The following is a 20,471-nucleotide window of genomic DNA, read 5'->3' on the forward strand; positions in this document are numbered from 1 at the left end:
GCCAAGAAAGGAGTTTATAAGACAGGGCATAGCTAAAGATCAGCCCGTTTGCCTCCAGATCCATCAGAAAGTAGGTACTTATCTGTGTTTAGACTAGACACTGTAGAAAAAGGAGCCTAACGTATGAGGCATCAGGATGTCAGCAATAGCAAAAGTCTGGAAGAAATTTCCTAGAAAGGACCGTATTGGCCAAAGACACCCAGACAAGATGTCTTGACTGGTAAGATGCCAACTGTCAGACCACAAAACTAAAAGAAATGCGTTCAGACTGAAATCTTAAGTTATGGCTAAGATCCAGCCCTCAAAAGGAAAGAATCAGATGAGGGTTGGAAGATGTTGTCTGGGAAAAGAGACGTCTCCTCTGCCTTGAATTTTCTGACTGATGGTATAAAGGAGAAGTTTGTGTCCTTTTATTAGACAAATAGTATGCCTAGCTTAATTGCATGATAGTACCAGTGTGTGTGTGTGTATAAAACTACATATGTTGGAACTTCTGTGTGGACTCAGGCCAGAGACTGATGTCAGTTAGCCTAGCTGTGAGCAAATACCTAGTCAATGAGCTGCTGAACACAGTGCTGGTCCCACCACACTTTGTGGTATTCATCATCTACCTCAAATGTGGTGATCCAGTGGGCCAGTCATACACAGAATGGACCTTGACTAAATGTACTGTTGAACTTCTCGTCATAATAGTTTCTAAAGAGCTATCCGTCTCTTCAGATACCTTCTATGATTAGGATAGATCACATTCCCAAGGGTCTGGATGTGAAGTGAAGGAGTAGGTAGACGTGAATTTGTTCCTCTTGCTCACTGCAGGGTGGATGTGTGTCACCTCTTCTTTATTCCCTGGAGGACTTTGAAAAGCATTATGAGAAGCCACGAAAAATTGATTTTTGTACCCCTTTGTCGCTCTCAGCTGTTTCTGATGTTCAGGAGCTGAACCTGCTAGGCAGGGCTAGCCAAACTGTCTTCCTGCTTGTGACCCACTGAGTTGTTATTGTTTCCAGTGCAGCACTTTCTTTGCCCTCTAATAGCAGACACAAAGGGCAGTCGTAATTTAGTCACCTCCACATGTTTGATTAAAAAATGACTTGTCTAATCACGAAGTGTGCCAAGAGATTTCATATAACAGTTATTCATACCACTTGTGCGTTGATTTCTCTTCCCATAAAGCTTTCCAGGAAAAAGATTTTCATATTCTGCATCCCAAGGCTAATAAAAAATTGAAACAACTCTTTTTTTTTTTTCATCCCTTCTCTGATTTTTAGCAGCTTTCTCTAAAACTTTTCTTTTTGCTTTTTCTGCAGACTGTATGTGGATGGACCTTTTGGAAGTCCCTTTGAGGAATCCCTGAACTACGAGGTCAGCCTCTGTGTGGCTGGAGGTATTGGAGTTACACCATTTGCATCAATACTCAACACACTGCTGTAAGTGATCGTAAGCCTTTTAAAGCCATTTCCCCCGTTTACCATAGTAGCGCATGTCAGAAAGACCTTCAGAGGATTAAAAAACTTCCATTAGCATAATATAAGTGAATGATTCCTTGGAGAACTGGAATGTCCCCTGAAGAGCATAAATAATCTTATACAGGCTTTGTAAGTCAAAGAGTTGTGGCAGAGTTGTGCCAGTGAGGCACCTGAGCTGGGACAGTGTCACTAACCTTTATATCCTGCCACCAGCCTAGCCTGTGATTAATGTAGTCAGAGCCCTTCGGCTGGACTTGATCCCCTAGTCCCAGCTTAGATGAGGTTATGGACTATGATAATGAGTTTTTGAGATTCAGGAAGTTGTGAGAGCCTTTCTGCTGGAAATGAGGGCCAGTTCTCCTGGTCTGTTTGACTTCCATAAATGTGTAAGCTTAAGGTTTTAAAGAAAAGAGATCAACTTGAATTCGGATAGCATTTGGGTGTTTAATTCCATTGGAAAAGTTTAAATTTTAGGTATGCCTTTTTCTTTACTTTTTTTTTTTCTTGTTTCTCTAATATTACTACTTTTTAAAACCTTGACATTCTATTCAGACCAAACCTTTCACTTCTTGTTTCTCTGTCACATTGGCAACATGGTTCCCACCAAATCTTACATTGTGTGAAATAGACTTGCTTTTGTGATTGCTATCGATATGTGTTTTTTTTTGCTGGATTATCAGCTAAGAGCTCCAGTCACAGGTTAAGCACCCCTGTTTCATAGGCACTGCATAAATAGCCAACTGAAATGGCAAACTTTCCCTGAAGTGTTGAAAGTCTAGCGGGCTTTGGGAAGGTTTTACAGGGCACGACTAAAGCATTTGTTCTAAGATGAACATGCCAATGGCCAGGTCTAACTCCAAAGTGAAGTTAAAGCCTGGAATTGAGATGCTGTACGTGTTCTTCTGTCCTTGATCTGGGCTGGACCTGACAGTGCTGAGCGCTTCTGAAAATTATCAGCATCACCTGTCTTGTAGTGCTGCAGCCCTCAAAAACCATCTTGGGCTCTCTGATTTTCTTTTTCTGAAAGCGTATTGATCATCCTTTCAAAAAGAGGGTACATTTTTCCTGAAAGCCTGGGGCTGAGGTGGATAAGATGACCATTTTCCTTGTGACAGGTTATCCTTGACAGTGCTTAGCCAAAAAAGTCACAGATGATAATGATGGGCCAACAGCAGGTAATGAGAAGTTTGCTTGTGCTGGTGTGTTATCAGAGGAACTTGCACAGACATTGCCATAGAAGGTTAGTGTTCAAAAGCTTTTGCAATGTCCATTTATCTGGATAAAGCCATAAATGGGCTTCCAAGCAGCCAATTCCATAACCTGCCTTTGTAGCCAGTCTTCCCCTTGTGCGCTGTAGCATTATAAAGGGGAATTATTCCATGATTCTGGGAAACAGTAATGGTCTAAGCCTGCTTTCCTTTGACCATCAACAAAGCCCTGGTTTGGTGGATGATCTGCCTGTTGTCTTTTCCCTGCAGTAGAAGCAGAAACTGGCAGGTGTGAACATGCAAACTGCCTTACGATGCCAGCGCTGCAGAGGAGCAGGGCCAGTCCTGTTGTGTCAAGGACATGCAGGTCTGGGGCAGATTAGAAGCCTGTCGATGTAGTCATTTGTTTCCTGCTCAGTTGTGTTCCTGTTGTATGATCACAATTTAATTCCTGCTCCTGCCCTTCCCTCCACTTCACTGTTGAACCCTATGCCCTGTTTTTAAGAAAATATAACTTACGTTAAGGAAAGCTAGTGGCTTTCATGCTGAAGGGTCTGTAAATAATGGCTGTTATGGGCAGTGGTAACAGAGAAACACACAAGAAGTGCTATATACATGTGAATTGGGTTGTAATGGGGGATTTCACCTTTATTCCATAATATATCCTGCTGGAGGTAGACCCAAGCATATGTGTCTGAGGTGCTATTTTAAATCTATGCCTGATTTGTTCCATGAAGTCTTGCAGTCCAGCCTCTTTGTCCAGCTGCAATGTTTCATCATCGAGAGTGGTGTTTTGTTACTGAGCTACCACAGTTCAATACAAAGTGCCTTTCATTTTTCTCTTATTTTATCCTTTTTTATGGTGAAAGGCACTTATTTTCCTTGCTACTGCTTATAGTTATCTTGTCACATCTGACCAGATTGTGACCTTTCCTAAGGGCTTGTCTTAGTATAGGCAGTCAGAAAAAGATGGAGGAAATCCTGCTCTGCAAGTCAACAGTTTACAAATAAAAGCTGAAATCAGGATTTGAAAGACACTGTACTCTCCAGTCTTAAAGCACTTTTTTTCTCTCTGTGGGGAGTTTATACAAAAGATGGGTTCTCAGCCCCTACATGCTGCAGAGAATGTCTCCATTCTTGCTCCTTGGACTTACAGGGGAAGTTAGGGGTTTGGGGAGGTAAGACAGTGATTGGAGTCATCACTTAAGTAGATCTATTAATACAATACCTTTGATGGATATGGCAGCAACCCTAGAGTTTGAAATAATGCACAGTGGATATGGTGAGATGTATCCTGAAACTTTTTGACAGAGGTTGTCTCCTGGGACTAGCGTTTGAAGTCGACAGGCTATGGCCTTCTCTATCTGAAAATTATTTTAGGAGGAAAAGGAGGAAACAATCTGTGCACTGGCTATCTCAGTGATCAGAAGAACAGGAAACAGCACTGGCTAACTAAGAAGATGCTTCCTGGATGTTTGTGCTTGGTTTGAACTCATTAGTTATCAGGACTTTTTTCACTTCTATTTTCTTTCATAGTTCATTGCAGTCCTTCCTTTGCTTGATATTTGTATTTTATTTGCATTAGAAATGTGACATGAGACTTCTGCTTTTCTAAATGCAACGCCAGAATCTTTCCATGACTGCACTTTCCCCACCAGCGTTTTCTGAGGACTGTAATACATCACACAGTTCCCTAACACAATGGAGCTCTGATTTGATTTGTCCTTTTGTGATTTTGCTAGAGTATTAATTATAATCAAGGAGAGCCTTTCACATATAAAGGCAGAATTAAGTCCTGACATTATTGCATTTGTCAATATTTTCCTCTTGTGAGTCTCTTATAAACCTAATAAAGAATTGACATAATACACTTGAACTTAGAATGTCTGCTTTGCTTTGAAATAAAAGTTTGATGATGATGTATGATCCATATTTGCTGCCCAAATAATCTGTACAGATAACAATTTCTAATGTGGAAACAGTATCTGTGAAGGGTGTTAGCTCTGTGGTAGACATTTCATATTCTCAGGATCATCATAATAGGCTGCACTGGTCATTTCAGTGTCTGATGTATCACAGGATGAAAAGCAACTTAGCATTTACCTTCTAATGGAAATTCACATTTCCACTAATGAATATAAAGCATCTTAATTAATGTTCCTTTTTAAATGATAATTTTAAATTACCCAAACATTTTATTTTCAAGTGATGACTGGAAATGCTACAAGCTCAGAAGACTCTACTTCATTTGGGTGTGCAGGGACATTGAATCTTTCCGCTGGTTTGCAGATCTGCTTTGTGTGTTGCACAACAAGGTAATGGATGTTGCTTGGAGAGATAGTGACAACTTAATAAATGCAGGGTATGTCCATACCACACAACTGCCATGCTATAGAGGAAAGCAGACTTGCTCCAAACAAGCAAGGTCCAGCAGTACTTCTGCTTGGGCTGCCTGACCCAGACTCCATTTATTCTCGGAGATGCACAAAGGAGTTTGAGTATCTGTCACCAGTATTTCATTGCACAGTGTTGCCAGGTACCAGCAATCTGGACGCTTACCTGTGAAATTTGTGAGATGGAAGAAGAACATGCAGGTTGGGGAGTCTGAGTGGCCTTTAGCCATTTGCTAATAGACAGATGGAGAAGAGAGGGGGATTTACAATTTCAGGTGGGTTTTAAAAGCAGTGTAGCTTCCTAAAATAGTATTTTGTACACAGCATGATGTGCAACATTCTGGAGAGCATGAAGGGATGCTATGCAAGCGTGTCTTCTTCATTAAAAAGCTTACTTCACTGATGCTGGAACCCAAGTCCCTCAGGATAGTAGCACAAGTGACTTTACGCTTTCATCAAGAGAAGGGGTATTTTTTCACTAGCTGTTTTTGTCATCCTCCCAGCTTTGGCAGGAGAATCGGCCAGACTATATAAACATCCAGCTGTACCTCAGTCAACCAGATGGAATACAGGTATGTGGCTAAATGTTGTTTGTAAACTGAACTAGACCTTGGGGTAGTAGACAATGCAAACTGTCAGTCAAAGGCAAAAGGGAATTACTGCAGCTGGTAAAAACAGGAAATGAGACCATAAACTCAAGCGACTGATTTATTACTAGGGCAAAAGAGCAAGTCCATCCCCATAGAATTAAGAGAATCTAGTCTAGTAGCCTTAACTTGATTAGATGTAGGCAGAAATCCATATCTTCCTTTTCTAGGAAAGAGGTCCTTCCAGGCCAGGCCACGGACCAGACGATTGGCTGTGTTTGATGGGAAATCTGCATCATTTCTGGGCTGAGAATCAAAACCGAATAGTTCTCAGAGCTTGCAAGCTCAAATCTTCTTTTCAAATAAATATTTTGAGAGAAACTAGCTATTTTTAAAAGCTTTGGATTTCTTTGCCTCAAATATAAACAAAAGTTACAAATTTCTTGATATATGAGGCTGGAAATTATACTGAACTGTCGATTGTCATGTGTAACCAACCCCAAAGTTGGACTAATTCCCCAACTCTTGGCATCTCCCGTAGCTGTTTATGTTTACGATCTTCATTCTACGTTATTTAGCACATGAGCTTAGGCCTGATTCTTTGCCCTGCTGCATCTGGAAGCTTTCCATTGACTGCAGCGGGCCCAGAACCAAGCCTAACAGCTACTACAAAACATGAAATGCAGTGAGAAACCATGCCCAAAGGATTTTGATCTGCCTGGTATCAGGTGGAGACAGTATAACATTGACAGCTCTGGTAGGAACACTATCCAATAGTCTAAACGATATGATGGCTGCAGTAGTTACAAACAGTGCTCTGCAGATTTAGTATCTGGACAACATATGTCAATTGGAATGGTGTGCTTGAAAATACCTAATTGATGAACCTGATGTGTGATTTTTAGGTTAAAATTAAAACCCAAAGCAGGACTGCATTGCAGAGACACAGTAAGATTGTAATAATGGACAATTCAAAGCAAGTTTTCTAATGTTGTGTACCAAGCAGCTACTGAATTTACTGAAGTTAACTTGATTTTAAGTCTGTCTTTAAAGTCACTTTTCTTTTGTGGCTGTTGGACAAAACTGGCATGAAATATAACGCTGATCGTGATTTCTCAAGGGGTAGTTAAACTCAACTCTCCGTTGCCATACAGCTTATGTGCTCACTGATGTTAGTCCAAAGTGCTGACTCTTGCCAAAATTAGGACAGTTTTGCTTCATGCTCCCTTTGCTGAGAAGTAGCGTGCCTGTGTGACCACAGGGAGCCAAGCCCATCCTTCAGCAAATGCCTCTTGAATGTAAATGGCCAACGGAGGATGAGTTAGCCAAGGCTCTGTGTTTGAGCTGGTACGAGCAATGTTTCAGATCATTCAGCAGTGGAGTGAATCTGGTCACCTAGATAAGATACAACTTCTCTGCCTTTCTATCACGTTAGGACAGAAACCTAAAGAAAGGGAATGCCCTGCAATGGAAGGGCATTTGACCTTATAAAAATGCTGGTAAGTTAGCACTGCTGGAATGGGTTGGGATCCATCCAGGGAGCAGTTTTGGCTGCTTTCTGCTGTTACGGCGGCTCAAAACAGCTGGCAAACTACTCTCAGGGAGAAATGTAAGATTTCCCTTGTTACTTTTTCAGACCTAGTCATCTTAATAGTTACTTGTACACAGTTAAAAAAAAAGACTTCAGACAGAAATGATTTTTGCATCTGCAGTGTTTCTTCCAGCTTAGCATTAAAAGCCAATGAGGGAATGAATAATAGGAGTGTGGATATTGTTTTATGGCTTAAATAAATTGGTTTAAAAGTGATGGGGAGATTAATAAGCAGCTGCATGAAGAACAATGTATAGCGAACACCAAGGAGAGCCATTGACAAGGCAGTGAGCACAGGTATTGGTGCGTTAAATGGCTGCAGTTTTCATCACAACTTTCGGATACTCGTGCTCAGGTTTTACACCTCAGCAATGTGATAAGTGAGCCAATGTCAGAAATGGGAGCCCTGGGTGATGTGAGGCAATTTGCAAATTGGGCAAAATGGAATTTTTTGCTTCTTGCAGAAAATAATTGGTGAAAAATACCAAGCTTTAAACTCAAGACTTTTGATTGGACGACCCCGATGGAAACTCCTTTTTGATGAAATAGCGAAGTGTAACAGGCGGTAAGTACCAGTCCGCTGGAAGGATGCCATGACTTGAAGAGTGGGGATATTACCTGTTTCCAGCTCTGTTTGTAGGAAAATATTTTGGGGGTTTATTTCAGAGTGTAATGTTTAACCTACTGATGTTGAAATGGGCTAATATTTTGCTGTGAGAGATAGCCTGTACAAAAGGAAATTTATTTTTTTTTCACACTCAGAACAGTTCATCTTTTCGTGCAGCTAGGATGTTCAGTGGCCCAGAAAATAAAAGTAATAGATTTCCATCTCACTGTACAAAGATTGCATATGTTTTTGTCTGTGACAATATCTTGCTTGCAACATATGCTGGTTTTATATATGAAGTTGCATTTTTCAAAATTGTTGACTTCTGTAATTTTCATGATTTATAGCACTGGTTTATAAACAGAATGCACAAGGAAGAATCCAACTGTTCTGTATTGTTTTTTGTTCAGAGGATATATTGTCTTTGGAGATTTCCTGGCACTTTTTTATTCTTTGTTAAGACCTGACAATGTCTTTTTACTGTGCTAGGCAAGCATGTTATGGTCTGAAACAAGACAGTTGTAAGCCAGAGAAGACATGCAATTAGACTATGCAATGTCTTTGTCCAGATCCAACATTGTTGATAGAGTGTTTTACAGTTCGCTGTCAGTTTTCTGCCTCGAAAGCTGATCTGGTAAGAGGGATTGTGTGAGTCTTCACTAATTCTGGTGTAGTCAGTGGGGTGGGAGTAAACCACCCTCAGTAGATTCTGATAGTAATCTGGGTGCACCAGGTTGAGAGGTGCTGTCATGATTCTATTCACCTACAGAACTTTCCCTCAAGAACGTTTTGTCCTCTCTTGCACTTGCAAAGTGAACATCTGCCCGTGGCTTATTGACGCTTCTCCTCTGTAGCTGGATGTGATGAGGGAACACTGAGCCCTGGCTCTTGAGAAATATTGAGCTCCAGTATGTATCACACTTGGCAGTGTAGGCTGCTGACGATGTGTGTCTTGGATTCAGGTCCTAGAGGCTGTTGTGGACATGGTCCCTTGCCAGGATGCCCCAAAGGCCACTACAGAGGGACATCCCTAGTAGGATTCTCACACTGTGCAAACGAGTGTCACTTAGAGAAGGGTTTTGTAGTAAAGAACCATGAGAAAGAAAGGGAAGTAGAGAGGTAGAGAAGCAAGTTGACTTGCTGGCTCAGGGTCCTCCACATAGAGGAGTATTGACCATTTATGCTCCATTCTAATGTCTTTTTTGTTTAACCATGTGAATGCAGTTTTAGAAGATGAAAATGATGAGGTTTCTGCCACTTCCTTGCAAGGCTGTAAGTGCACATAATATAGATGAAGCTGTCAGTGGTAGTCATACTTACTTTTTCTTTTGTGCTTTCCATCGCATTACTGCTGATTAGACTTCAAGTACCATTTCCTCTGCATTTCCACATCAGGTCTTTAAACTGTGCCACCATTACCAAGCGAGGTGTCTTTTAGTACCAGTAATGTTCTCACTCTTTTGATTATCCTCCAGTTGCTAAGATGTAGGCTTCCTCATCCTTTGTCGTCCCTATGTTAGGGTTTATAGTTATAGGTCTGTATCTATAGATATAGTTGCGTGTCACATGATAGGCAGTAGTGCAACCTATAGCTCAGCTATCCCACATAAACTTATGTGTTGTAGGTAAATATTCTCCCTCTTTCCCAAGAGAACTTCTATTTTTCTGTAGAGTCTGTCTTCCCATTTCCTGGTCTCCTTCTAACTTTATTTCAGTTCTTATTTCTCAGTGACTTTCCATCTAAACAACTCTGCTGTAATACAGAGACACAAAAAAAAACACACAAAAAAAAGCAGGGCAACCAAATTGTTTCCAACATCTGATGCCAGTGTTCAGGCTTTCGCATGTATTTGCAATCATCCCCTTGGGCTTGTTTATGGGCAGCCAAGATGTTTTCCACTTTTTATCTTGTGTTTTTAGTAAAAGCTGTGCATAAATAAACACGCAGCTGGCAAAGCTCTCTCCGATTTAGCCATCTGATTGGTTTGTGGTTTGCGAATTGTTGCTGGCGGTGCTGTTTGCGTCCCGAATAAGCAAAGTGCATTTGTAAGTGTCTGAGCTTTGCCAGACCTTCAGAGCATGACATGGAACAACCCAGCATCAAGTTTCCTGATTCTTTTCTTCTGGACTAAGAGGAGCAGACGCGTGCCATCTACTGTTGGTATTTTATATGACACCCAAGGATGTGCGTTGGGACAGTTTGTATAATAAATTATGGGTCCTGTTTTTCATGCTCCCTTTTTGGGCATGGAGCAAAAGCCTTGTTTCTGTTCAGTTGTTTCCTGGATGAAAAACTTGTACCATGCCTTAGCTGCCACGCTTTCTCCATTCTGCTTAGTTCAAATGGACACCTGCTTTTTTCCAGACAGACACTGACCTAGAAAAAGACATGACTCTCTGTGGGAGAGAAGGGCATGGAGTACCACAATACATTTTTCAGGCACTGTAAAAAAGAGACTTCTCTCTAGGAATTAATGCGGGATTTAAAACCGGAACATTTCAAGTCCTGACTCTGTCCTCCCTAGGTAGCAAAGTATTTCACCTCTCCGTCACCTCCTGCTGTTCATAAAATGGATATAAGAATACATGCTGACCTACTCATCCCATAGGAACACTGAGGAGTTATTTGCTCGGTGCTCTTAATGAGTAAAATCTTATATTAATGTTTATAATTATTACAAACAATGGACTATAACACAGTTTCCTTAAATATAGACATGTTAGTGATATTTAAAAGATTTTCAGACATTGTGCCTCAGCAATACCCAGCGACCTGTCTTCATTTGAGCAACAAGGTGAGCCACTGACCCAAACAAGTGATTAAAGCCCATCAGCTCAGGGTAGTAGCGTGCTGCTCCATGCAGTAGCTGCTTTCAGCTGCCTGCCTGCTCGTGGCACAGCAACCGGGCAGGAGCCAAACGAGGCAGGGAGGTATCTGCAAGCAGGGAATTGGGGGGCGTAGGTGGGGGAGGACGTGGGTTGTGAACTGTGGGGGGTAAGTGGTACGGAGAGAGATGTCCAGAAGAGATGCTGATGGTGGGTATGCCGGGAAGGGACTTCGAGAACCTCTGGCTCACGGCGTGGGGCAGTGGCTTAGCTGGGTTTCAGGAGACGTTCTTAATCAGCCACGGGTCTCTTGTTTGACCTTAGGCAAATCATTTGACCTTTCTGTGATTCTGTTTACTAGCCAAAAATTGTGTGTACCTTGGAAGGATGTTGCTGGGATGGGAATACATTAGCAGTATATACTGATCAGACGTGTGTGCTTTGGGAGCTATATATATATAATGAAAGGGAGAGAGACAGACGCACTGTTTGGGTTTTATGTATCAGTTTTCTGTACTAATTAGACTAATGAAAACAAACAACAACATTAATTCTCTCAGTTAAGTACACAGTAGAAAACAGATTCTTGCTGGCAGCTCGTGCACCCTTTTTCTCCACGGTGCACAGATTAGAGGATGTTCAGAGTCTGCAAGTGCTGAGGAATCTTATTTGAGAGCAACAAGCAACAGTGTTCTCATTATTTCTGCAAATCCAGCCACCAACGCAACAGCCCTTGCCATTAAAGGGAATACTGCCAGGACAGGAAAGTTTCATAGATATATTATAAGGGTGAGAAACGTATGAGTTATGAATATTCTCCATGGATTGATAGGAGAGATGATGTAACTGAAGGCAATTAAAGTCAGTGTTGTAAGGTGCCTGCACAAGGGCACCGTTGCAGTTACCTGCGTAACTTTGTGATGCTTTTGGATGATCTGAGTCCTCAGTTGTGCCATGTCATTGTTGTTGTGCACTGGTACAGCGTGGACTACCGTGCTGTTTGAGCTGCTGCCTAATGTCAGGCACGTGCACTCGATAGTAGGCATCAAAGATTTCTTCTTGTACATGTTGGTTCCCTTCTCTCATCAAACAGATATTTGAACTGTGCATTTGATTATCATCTTGCATGCGCTAAGATATTTTGTATTAAGTAGTTACTGGATAAAATACTGAAACAGTCCTGGAGACAGGGACCAGAACTCAAGTCTCCAGCCTCTTAGTGAGCGCTATAGATCACAGTAGTTAGAGCCACATTCCCTCTTGCATGCTGTCTCTCCATCCTGGTAAATCTGAAAGATCTTTCTGTGTAGTGACACAATTTCAGGAGGAAGATGAAGAAATTTTCTTTCATGATATAGAAGAAACAGCACTGCATCCCTTTTCTCTGCTCCTTCCTTCACCTTCTCCTCATCTTTCCAAAACAAAGGGAGATGATGAATATCATTTATGGCTCAGTCCTGCTGTTGTGGATGTGCCCTGTTCTGATGCAGGCTACTGCTTTGAGCCCTTAGATGCTGTATGAACGTGAGTCTATCTTACAGCCTGTGTTTAAGGTGACCAGAGAGCAAAGAGCTGTTGTCGGCGGAGTGGTGAGAAAAAGTTAACTAATGAACCCAGGCCGATAGCTGTGGATGATGAACAAGTATCATATCATCTTTAGCTTTTTATAAGGCTTTCTGATACAGCTGCTGAAGGAAAGATTGCATGCTAATGTGAAACTAAAGCAGTAAAGTTATTCTGCTGCTGCCAGAAATAATCATGGGTTAGTAGTGCTCTGTTTTCATTAGTGTAGCGAATCACCGTTAGTGACTAGATCTCCTGCCGGTGTAAATCAAGAGTTACACTAATGAAGTCATTACAGTGAGACATATTTTTAAGGAAAAAAAGTGTTTAATCATGGAAAAAATTAGAGTTGGGAAGTCATAATTTTTCATCACTTAGTGTCTTGAGACTAAGATGAAGCACTTTTTTCGAAGAGTTGTCTTAGTCAAATAAGTAATACAGCTTGTTGTGGGGATACTTGGGGAGGTCTGGTGGCTTCATTAATACTAACTAGATGATCTAGTGAGCTGTTCTCACCTTAAAATCTATGCATAGTTGGCTTATGTATAATATAGTGAGGCCGGAATCCAATTCTGTCTATTGATAGAAAGTTACTGTTTATTTGCAATGTCAAAACTTCTTTTCTTTTTTTTTAACAGGAAGACCATTGGAGTTTTCTGTTGTGGACCAAACAAAATCTCTAAGATACTTCATAAACTGAGCAACAGCAGCAACTCTTATGGGACAAGGTTTGAGTATAATAAAGAATCCTTCAGCTGAAAGACTGTTGGACTAGCAAGACTCTCTAGAAGATGAAAGTGCAATTTTTTGTTTGTACAACTTAAGTTCATCTGTGGTTTAAACAGACATAAATGTACCAAAGAATAGCACAGATTTTCTTATTTATGATTATTTAAGACTTTGGAAAATGATGGATGCAGCAGTATACCAACAAATAATAAGTGCTTATGCTCAAAGGCAAATGCGCTCACACAATATTTGTGGCAGGGTTTGTTTCTGTTAATTAAAAAGTACGGAAGCTGGGGAGAGACACAGTTGCTTTAAAAGCTGTTGGAAGAAGAATCTGTGGAACGTTTGAACTTCTTCCACTTTAGTCCTCTGAAGCTGGATCAGTAAACAAAGCCCCAGGTTAATCCAAATGACAAAACATAGTGTATTACAAAGACATACTGCTTTTGTTGGTATACAAATCTCATGGCTTTGGGGTGGAAACACTCCATATTAAAGATTTTATACATTGCAGAATTGAGATTCTGTATTTAAAATATAGAGTGTTATTCTCACTAGTCTGCTTCTGTAATGGGTGTAAATATTCCCACCCTGAATGAAAGAAGGGATGGAATATGGGGAAAGATGTAAGTGAACCTATGGAAAAGTGAGCACAAGTGTGTAGCACTTGTGGGCTGACTCCGTTGTGATGTAAATCATGGCGTTTTGACAAGCAAACAGCTGTACGTGGACATCTCTCTATCTTGCATCGATTCAGCATTCGGTGAGTTTGCAAAATAAGCGTGATTTATGCAGCCAGAAAGATGGAGCAAGAAAAGCGATTAATGGGAGCAGACAGGATATGATGTTTTATTATACCATGCACTCAACATGGAAGTTCTACTCACTCTGCACTCATATGTCCTGAATGTCAAATACATCAAACATTCTGATGCTCTTACTGACTATTTTACAACAAAGCAGGTTGAAATCCAATTTTAGAGGTCCCAGAGTATGTTTCGTTGACTGATCTTTGAGTACCTTCCCTGGAGTCACACTTGTTTGCACTGATGTCATGGAAAGCAGGATCAGGCCAGATCTACAGCAGAGTAAGAATGAAGCCTTCATTACTGTGGCTTTTTGCATCATGTGTGCAGATAGAAACTTTGCAAGAGCTACAGTTTGATTTCAGGATGTTCCAAAGGGGACAATCTGAAAAATTCAAATTTAATCTCCCCTTCCTTTTTCCTTCCTACAGCTGTTTTCCACTCTGCTCAGTTTCCATGGAAGGGCTAGAGGTCAAAACAGGCACTTTAAAACTTTTTGTTTCTGAGGAGCAACTTTATTTTTTTCCTTCATCCAATAGCCAGTCCAAATTCCTTTATTTCTTCTTTACCTCCTTTACCTTATTTTCCTGAGAAGAAGACATTTAAGCAGGAGTCAGGCATTTAGCTGGCATACGCAGGCATTGTTCTAGTGCATCTTAACAGAGCAGTGTTGCTTTACACTTGCTGAAAACCTGTATTTCAGAAGCAGAAGATTGGGAGCAGTACCCTGTAGTGTTTGCAGCACACACAGATGTATGATGGCTCAGCATCTCTTGTGCCTGTGGTTCACCTGTATTTAGCACAGTGCATTTGATTCAGTTTGCAGCTTTCCAATGAATACCATTTTTTATTTGAGTAGGAAAGACACTAATTTTCAACTTGCAACACAAACTGTACAAGGTTCTACAAGTATCAGTGGTCAGAAGGAAGCATTTTTCTAGTAGGTGGTGTATAGGCATGTTGTATGTGCAACTAGTGAAAATGAGTTTGGTCTTTGCCTTGGCAGCTTCTCCTCTGGAGTTGCTCGAAATGGAACAGCCGAGTGGAGGTGCAGCAGTGAAGCCACTTGAGGATGTGTTCCTCGGTGTCTGGACTTTGCACTGAAGTTCTTGCCTCTGGCTTGACTCAATTTGAAATTCAAGGGGGAAGGAAAGAGCAAGAGATGGACTTGTTCTTACTGATGAGAATTCTCAAAGTAGCCTAGAGGAGAGAAGCCAAAATAGAAATGCAGTGTGAGATGGAAGCCTACATTGCAGCTACTGATTTTAATCTTTTTTTCTGAGGCTGGAAGGATCATTGTTTTCCCATTGGATCTCATTCATCCATCACTGTAAAACTGGAGGTATGCAGAAAAGGATCAGATCTTTCCTAATCATTAAGATATATTTCTAGTGCTGCCTGCATGGGTTTTATAATAAACATGACACTGATGGCAAAACGCATAAATATCGGATATTGCCGATACCACAGGCGTTTTTGTTTGCTGGCAGTTAGCTTCAAGCGTGAGTGAAATCATGACTGCATCTATTAGCCACAACCAGACACTGATCTTTTTTCTCTTCTTTTAGGATCTAGCATCTAATGGTTTTTAAATACAGTTGAGAGTCATCTAATCACGGTGTTGTTTGTGGTTTCATATCTCCTCTCTGGTATCAGTTCCATTACGGTGTAACAAGCAGCTGGTTTTGTAGTTAGCTCTGTGCTGTAACAGATTACATTTTCTGTTTCAGCTCTTATATGGTTAGTGCTTTGTAATTGAAGTAATAATACTGGTACTGTGCTCTTGTTCTGCGTTGTAGCAGGAGCTGGCGCTGCGTGGAGGCACGTTAGATGCCTGTTGTTACATCAGGCAGCGCCGTCAACGCAAGATGCAGGCAGAGCCACGGTCTCCTCTTTCTGCCTTTGTCCTCTACCAACCTCAGCTGACCCACTTGTAGAACAGTCTTGGGACTGTCTACCTTTCTTGAGTGTTGTAAGGCTTAAGTAATATTTCGGGATCACTTCAGTGCACCTGCAGTGAAAAGGTCTGTCTGATTGCTATGCAACTGTATTTCTGTTTTATTTCGTGTAAACCCGTCTGTTGCTGATACGCATAATTGCCAGACCAGGTGAGGGTGAGTTTGGGAAAAGGCCGAAAGCTTCAATTACTTTTTTCCTTGAGCTGTGCTTTTTAAAAGGGCAAAAAGTTTAAGGGCTAGTGACTGTGGCTTGCCTTCAGGAGCGACAAATGTTATTGATAAACACGGTCTTTCTGCGGGCTGCATTGGCCTTGCTCCTTCTGAGTGTGTAACTCAGCTTGCAAAACCGAGCCGAGCCCTCTCTTAAGCTCCACAGCTTTTTTATCCGTAAGCCAAGCGTACGTGAAAATACAACTTGGTGCCAGGCAAGTAAGTGAAGGCTGACAGCACTTAATTCCACGTTTACAGATCAACCAGATTTATGTAATTGAATGTCTCTTTATGCTTTAAACTGAGTCCTGTAAGTGGGTCTGTCATAAGTGTCCTGCTGGCAGGAGAAGGATCCCACCGTGTATTCTGCCGCTTCCCGCTCATTCTGTCACAAAACTGCAGACCCTTCGGTGTTTGCTCAGCGGGATCTTTGTGTTTTATTCATGATAAATGTTTCAGGACTTTTCTTTAAAACAGAAGTGTTTCCATGCCGTGATGGAAACCAAGCCCTTTCTCTGCAATGGAAGTCCAACCCTCTCGTACAGCAGTGTGAGATTTGGGGCTGTACGCATCTAACAGATGGATTGATCAGATTTACCCGAGCAATTCTATTCCCAGAGCACTGAGATTACTTGTGTGAGTAAATGTTCGCTGCTGTAGCAAAGGGCTGCAGAGGTGAGCCCTGATGGAGCATGGGAAAGCCTGATGAGGAGTGACCTTCACCTCTGAAGTCTGCAGAACAGCACGTCCATCCATGATGATCATTCCAGCCCTGAGTTTGGAGGAACACTTCCCCATTCCAGCATATGGTACTACTAGCATGTGAGTTCTTCCTTCGTCTTTTATCTGCTCTTCTAGGAGACAGGACTGAAAGGAATACGAGAGAACACTACATACAACCTTGAACCTAGGCTGGGGAGAGGACTCCAGTGCGTACCACAGACACCTAGGTGAAGACAGCACTGCTTAAGGTAGAAAGTTTAAGCCAAATCCATTTTTCTGCAAAATGCTCATTGTTTTGCCGCAACAGACTAGAGAACAGTTGCTGTAAAGGAAAAAGAGATCAACTCTCTCTCTGTTTGAAGTCTCCTGCCTACACAAGCCTGATGTGAAGATGTGTATGAAAGCACTGTGCACATTCATCTTCCACTAGTACTGTGGTGCACGCACACTGCATCCTGATCACGGGCTTAATTCCTCAGCACTGAATCCCCATCGTTTTCCTTGGTTGCAGACATGCCTTGCAGGTGAGAGAAATACTACATACGCTTGCATCCGTGCTCAGAGTCGGATATAAGCACTGAGCAACCTGTGAGCATGCCAACAGTGCAAGCAAGTGCAGAGTCATCCCTTTGCTTCTAATGCTTCTAGCACAATGGGTGAGAAAGCAATTTGGAGCTGGCGGAGAAGGGGCAGATAATACAAGTGGCAGGCCAGCCGTGTTGGGAACAGTAATTCCCAACAGCCTAACGGAGCAGAGAGGTAATGGTTTGCTAAGAAATTTGCTTCTAGAGCAGCTGCCTAAGAGAAAAGCCTCTACTCAACACTAACACACCAGGTTGTAGTTTCAAACTACGAGATGTTGCTTAGAGAAACAGGCAGGAGGCTAACAGTCATTGTCTATAGCAGTTCAAGCCACGTAAGTCAGAGAGGAGACATAGCTATTAAAATGCAATGTTTACTTGTTTAAAAAATCAAAGGGCTTCTAGGGAAATTAATTTTCACTTCAGCCTGGCAATCATTTCATAGACATGCCAGTGTGATTTAAATCAAGCTGGATCTGTTCTCTGGATTCTGCATCTGATTTGTCTGCAGATTTCCCACCCCTCACAGATAAAACCAGTTTTTATTGTTTTAACAAAGAGGATTTAACAGCAAGGTTTAATTAAAATGCCACTGTTGCCCGTGCTGAACTGAGCTTTTCTGCAATGCATGTATATTTTTCAGGGATATATAGAATACAGCTGCGGACTCAACTCCAAATGGCGATTTGGGGTTTGCGTCATCTCTGCTGCTGGTGTATTTCATTAAGGCTACTATAGTGATGTATTGGTGAAATGCATTGAGCTGAAATGAAACTCTTCATTCCCAGAAAGGACTTGATATTTTAGTGCCTGTAGTAAGCATAGTAAATCCCAGAAACTCTGGAATTTCTGTTGTAGGTACAGTAGATTAATTAGCCGGCATCTCTTAGGGTTGACCCCTGGATTCTCTGGACTGGCATCTACAATGAATGCTCTTACACAAACGTTTTGAGCAACAAATGCTACTCCTTTAAGGGCTGGATGAGTATTTGTGAAGGTTTAGTATCCTGCTAGTTGTATCAGCCATGTTGTAAGAGGGATGGGATCTGTTTCGGTACCCTGGAATGCTGTGCTTTTCCCCTGAGGTTGTGAATATCTCCAAACTTGCAGTGGATGCTCAAAGCTTGCAGCGCCTGAAGCATTACATTGTCCAGAAGGATCATATTTTTAAGAGTTGGCTGCCAGATCTGTACTAACAGCAGTGGATCTGTCTCGTCATTACAGGGCACAGAGAGAAAGCTGGAGGAAGTCACCCATCCCACTTGTGGATTGATTCTTAACAGAGCCCTTGGATTTCTGAGGATGTCAGACCTTGCCAAAAATACTTACGTGCTGTCTGCTTCTTCCTGGCAGTTTGTCCATTCCACAGCCCCAAATCTGCACCTAATTCCTAATGATCTGTACTATTACACCAGGAGGGGGAAGCCAAGAGCTCCTGAAGCTTCAGGTAAACTGCTGTCAACTGACACGCAAACCATGGAGGGCAAGAGAGGATGATAGATGCCAGCAATGAACAGGATGAAAGATTTCTAACCTGGGAGCAAAGGGAAACGAGGGAGACGTAATTCCTGGCTCCTCTACTTTAAAAATGAAAAGCAAGCCCCATTGTCTAGATGTGAATACAAAGTCTCCCTCGGGTTTGAGGACTGATTTAAGCAAAGACATTGCCTTTCTGTGCACAGCTTGGTGCAAAAGCACAGAGGAAAACTAGTATATTTTGGTAAAAACCTGGGAAATAAGCAATCTGCTGAAAATAAATCCACCATTGACTCTTTCTAGTTAACTCGTTTCAAAAAACCATCTACTTCTGTTTCACAGCTTTGGGGTTGGGAATGGCTTTACCTGTTAACTCCTTTTCCCCAAAACACTGACGTGTGTAGTTCTCTGTGCAAGCTGTAAGTAGCTTTGACAGTTGACTAAATAAATTCTGTGTTCGTTGCTGCTGACCCTAGGTAAGGACAGCCTTGAGGATGAGCAGCAGTGTTACATAAATGTCTAGAGCACATAGCAACACTGAGAAGAGGCTGCTGCATTGCTTTTGGTGCACCAGTCACACATTAGGATTCTGTCATTGCAAGGTCGCGTTGCTCATCTCATAGTCTATAACCCTGGGGAAGAAATTTGGATGAGAGGTGGGGGAGGAAAAGTGAAAATTCCCTCTTTGTGCTGGAACCAAGTATATATTCATCGACAGCAGGGCATTTCTTTTTATTTCAAAAGAGCGCGTCATTTCTTTTTCAGGGATAACAAATTCTCTCCTGGTGCTGCGTAGTGGTGTTTGCATGTTAGAAATGTAGAAATGTAACGCAGTGATAATGGGTTGCTTCTGAATTGAATAAATAACGCCTCTGAGCCTCTTCCCTTTAATAATCTGAGAGAAATGCAAAATACCAGAGAGCATATAGAGTGGACTGTGTCCTGAGCCGCACTCAGCCTGGTTAGGAATGCTGCACAGAAACTCTACAAGCTGCTGGGAAGAGGCAAGGTTTAAGGCAAAGAGGAAAACAACTGTTTTAAGGAGAAACACAGCAGTGATACATGATCTGTAGTCAGAAGCAGGCCGTGTCACAACATTGGCCATCACGTCTTTGAACAGTGCTGAGTCAGAGCCTATCCTAAAGGTACACTTTGGCATCAGGGAAAGTCGAGGGCTCTTGTATTGACTCTACAAGGTGAGATGAAAGCAGGTTTAAACGCAGCCAGGTGAGCCACCTGTGCACACTTGCCAGCTTGGAGCTCAGACCTGTCATATCTGAAGGTGAATTGTGTAGACCATGAGCTGATCTGACGCTTGGGTGCACTCTTAGTTGTGTGACTAGCTGAGGGTATGGACATATCCTTTGTATTTCTGTAGCTTTGTAGAAGCACGTTGTTCAGGGAGTGGGGAGCTGGGTAAGTTATTGTTCCTCATTAGGTGATGGATGCTTGAAAGCTTATGCTGTCCAGGCATGCAGGGATGGTGAATGCCAGCTTCCAACAACAACTGAATATACCCTACCCATATTTGCACTAGTGTTCATGAGGACCAAATGGCAAAATCTCTGCGAAGAAGATACAAGTGCTGTGTTCTTCCTTTGTTGTGTTAGAACAGCATAATGAACTGTTAAAAAATGTTTGATAAGAATGTGAAGATTCACCTATCGCGTTATTCTTTCTGATTGCTTAAGCACGTGTAACTGCTTGATAGATGCTTTCTGAGAAAAAACTAATGTCCCCAAGCAGA

General features: G+C 41.9%; 1 protein-coding gene across 2 annotated transcripts in view; it reads left to right on the forward strand.

Annotated features, from left to right (window-relative positions):
* Nucleotides 1-13,000, forward strand: part of NOX4 (NADPH oxidase 4) — a 110,206-nt gene extending 97,206 nt beyond the window's left edge. The window contains exons 14-18 of one of the 2 annotated variants that reach the window (XM_086614256.1): nucleotides 1,308-1,427; nucleotides 4,881-4,989; nucleotides 5,571-5,639; nucleotides 7,710-7,810; nucleotides 12,880-13,000. In XM_086614256.1, coding sequence (XP_086470382.1) covers nucleotides 1,308-1,427; nucleotides 4,881-4,989; nucleotides 5,571-5,639; nucleotides 7,710-7,810; nucleotides 12,880-13,000 — 520 coding nt within the window. The remainder of the gene's footprint in view (nucleotides 1-1,307; nucleotides 1,428-4,880; nucleotides 4,990-5,570; nucleotides 5,640-7,709; nucleotides 7,811-12,879) is intronic. The other variant, XM_086614265.1, reaches the window with a different exon arrangement.
* The last annotated feature ends 7,471 nt before the right edge of the window (nucleotides 13,001-20,471 follow it).

Source organism: Tauraco erythrolophus, chromosome 1 (assembly GCF_009769465.1).
Source record: "Tauraco erythrolophus isolate bTauEry1 chromosome 1, bTauEry1.pri, whole genome shotgun sequence".
In the NCBI taxonomy this organism is placed as follows: domain Eukaryota; kingdom Metazoa; phylum Chordata; class Aves; order Musophagiformes; family Musophagidae; genus Tauraco; species Tauraco erythrolophus.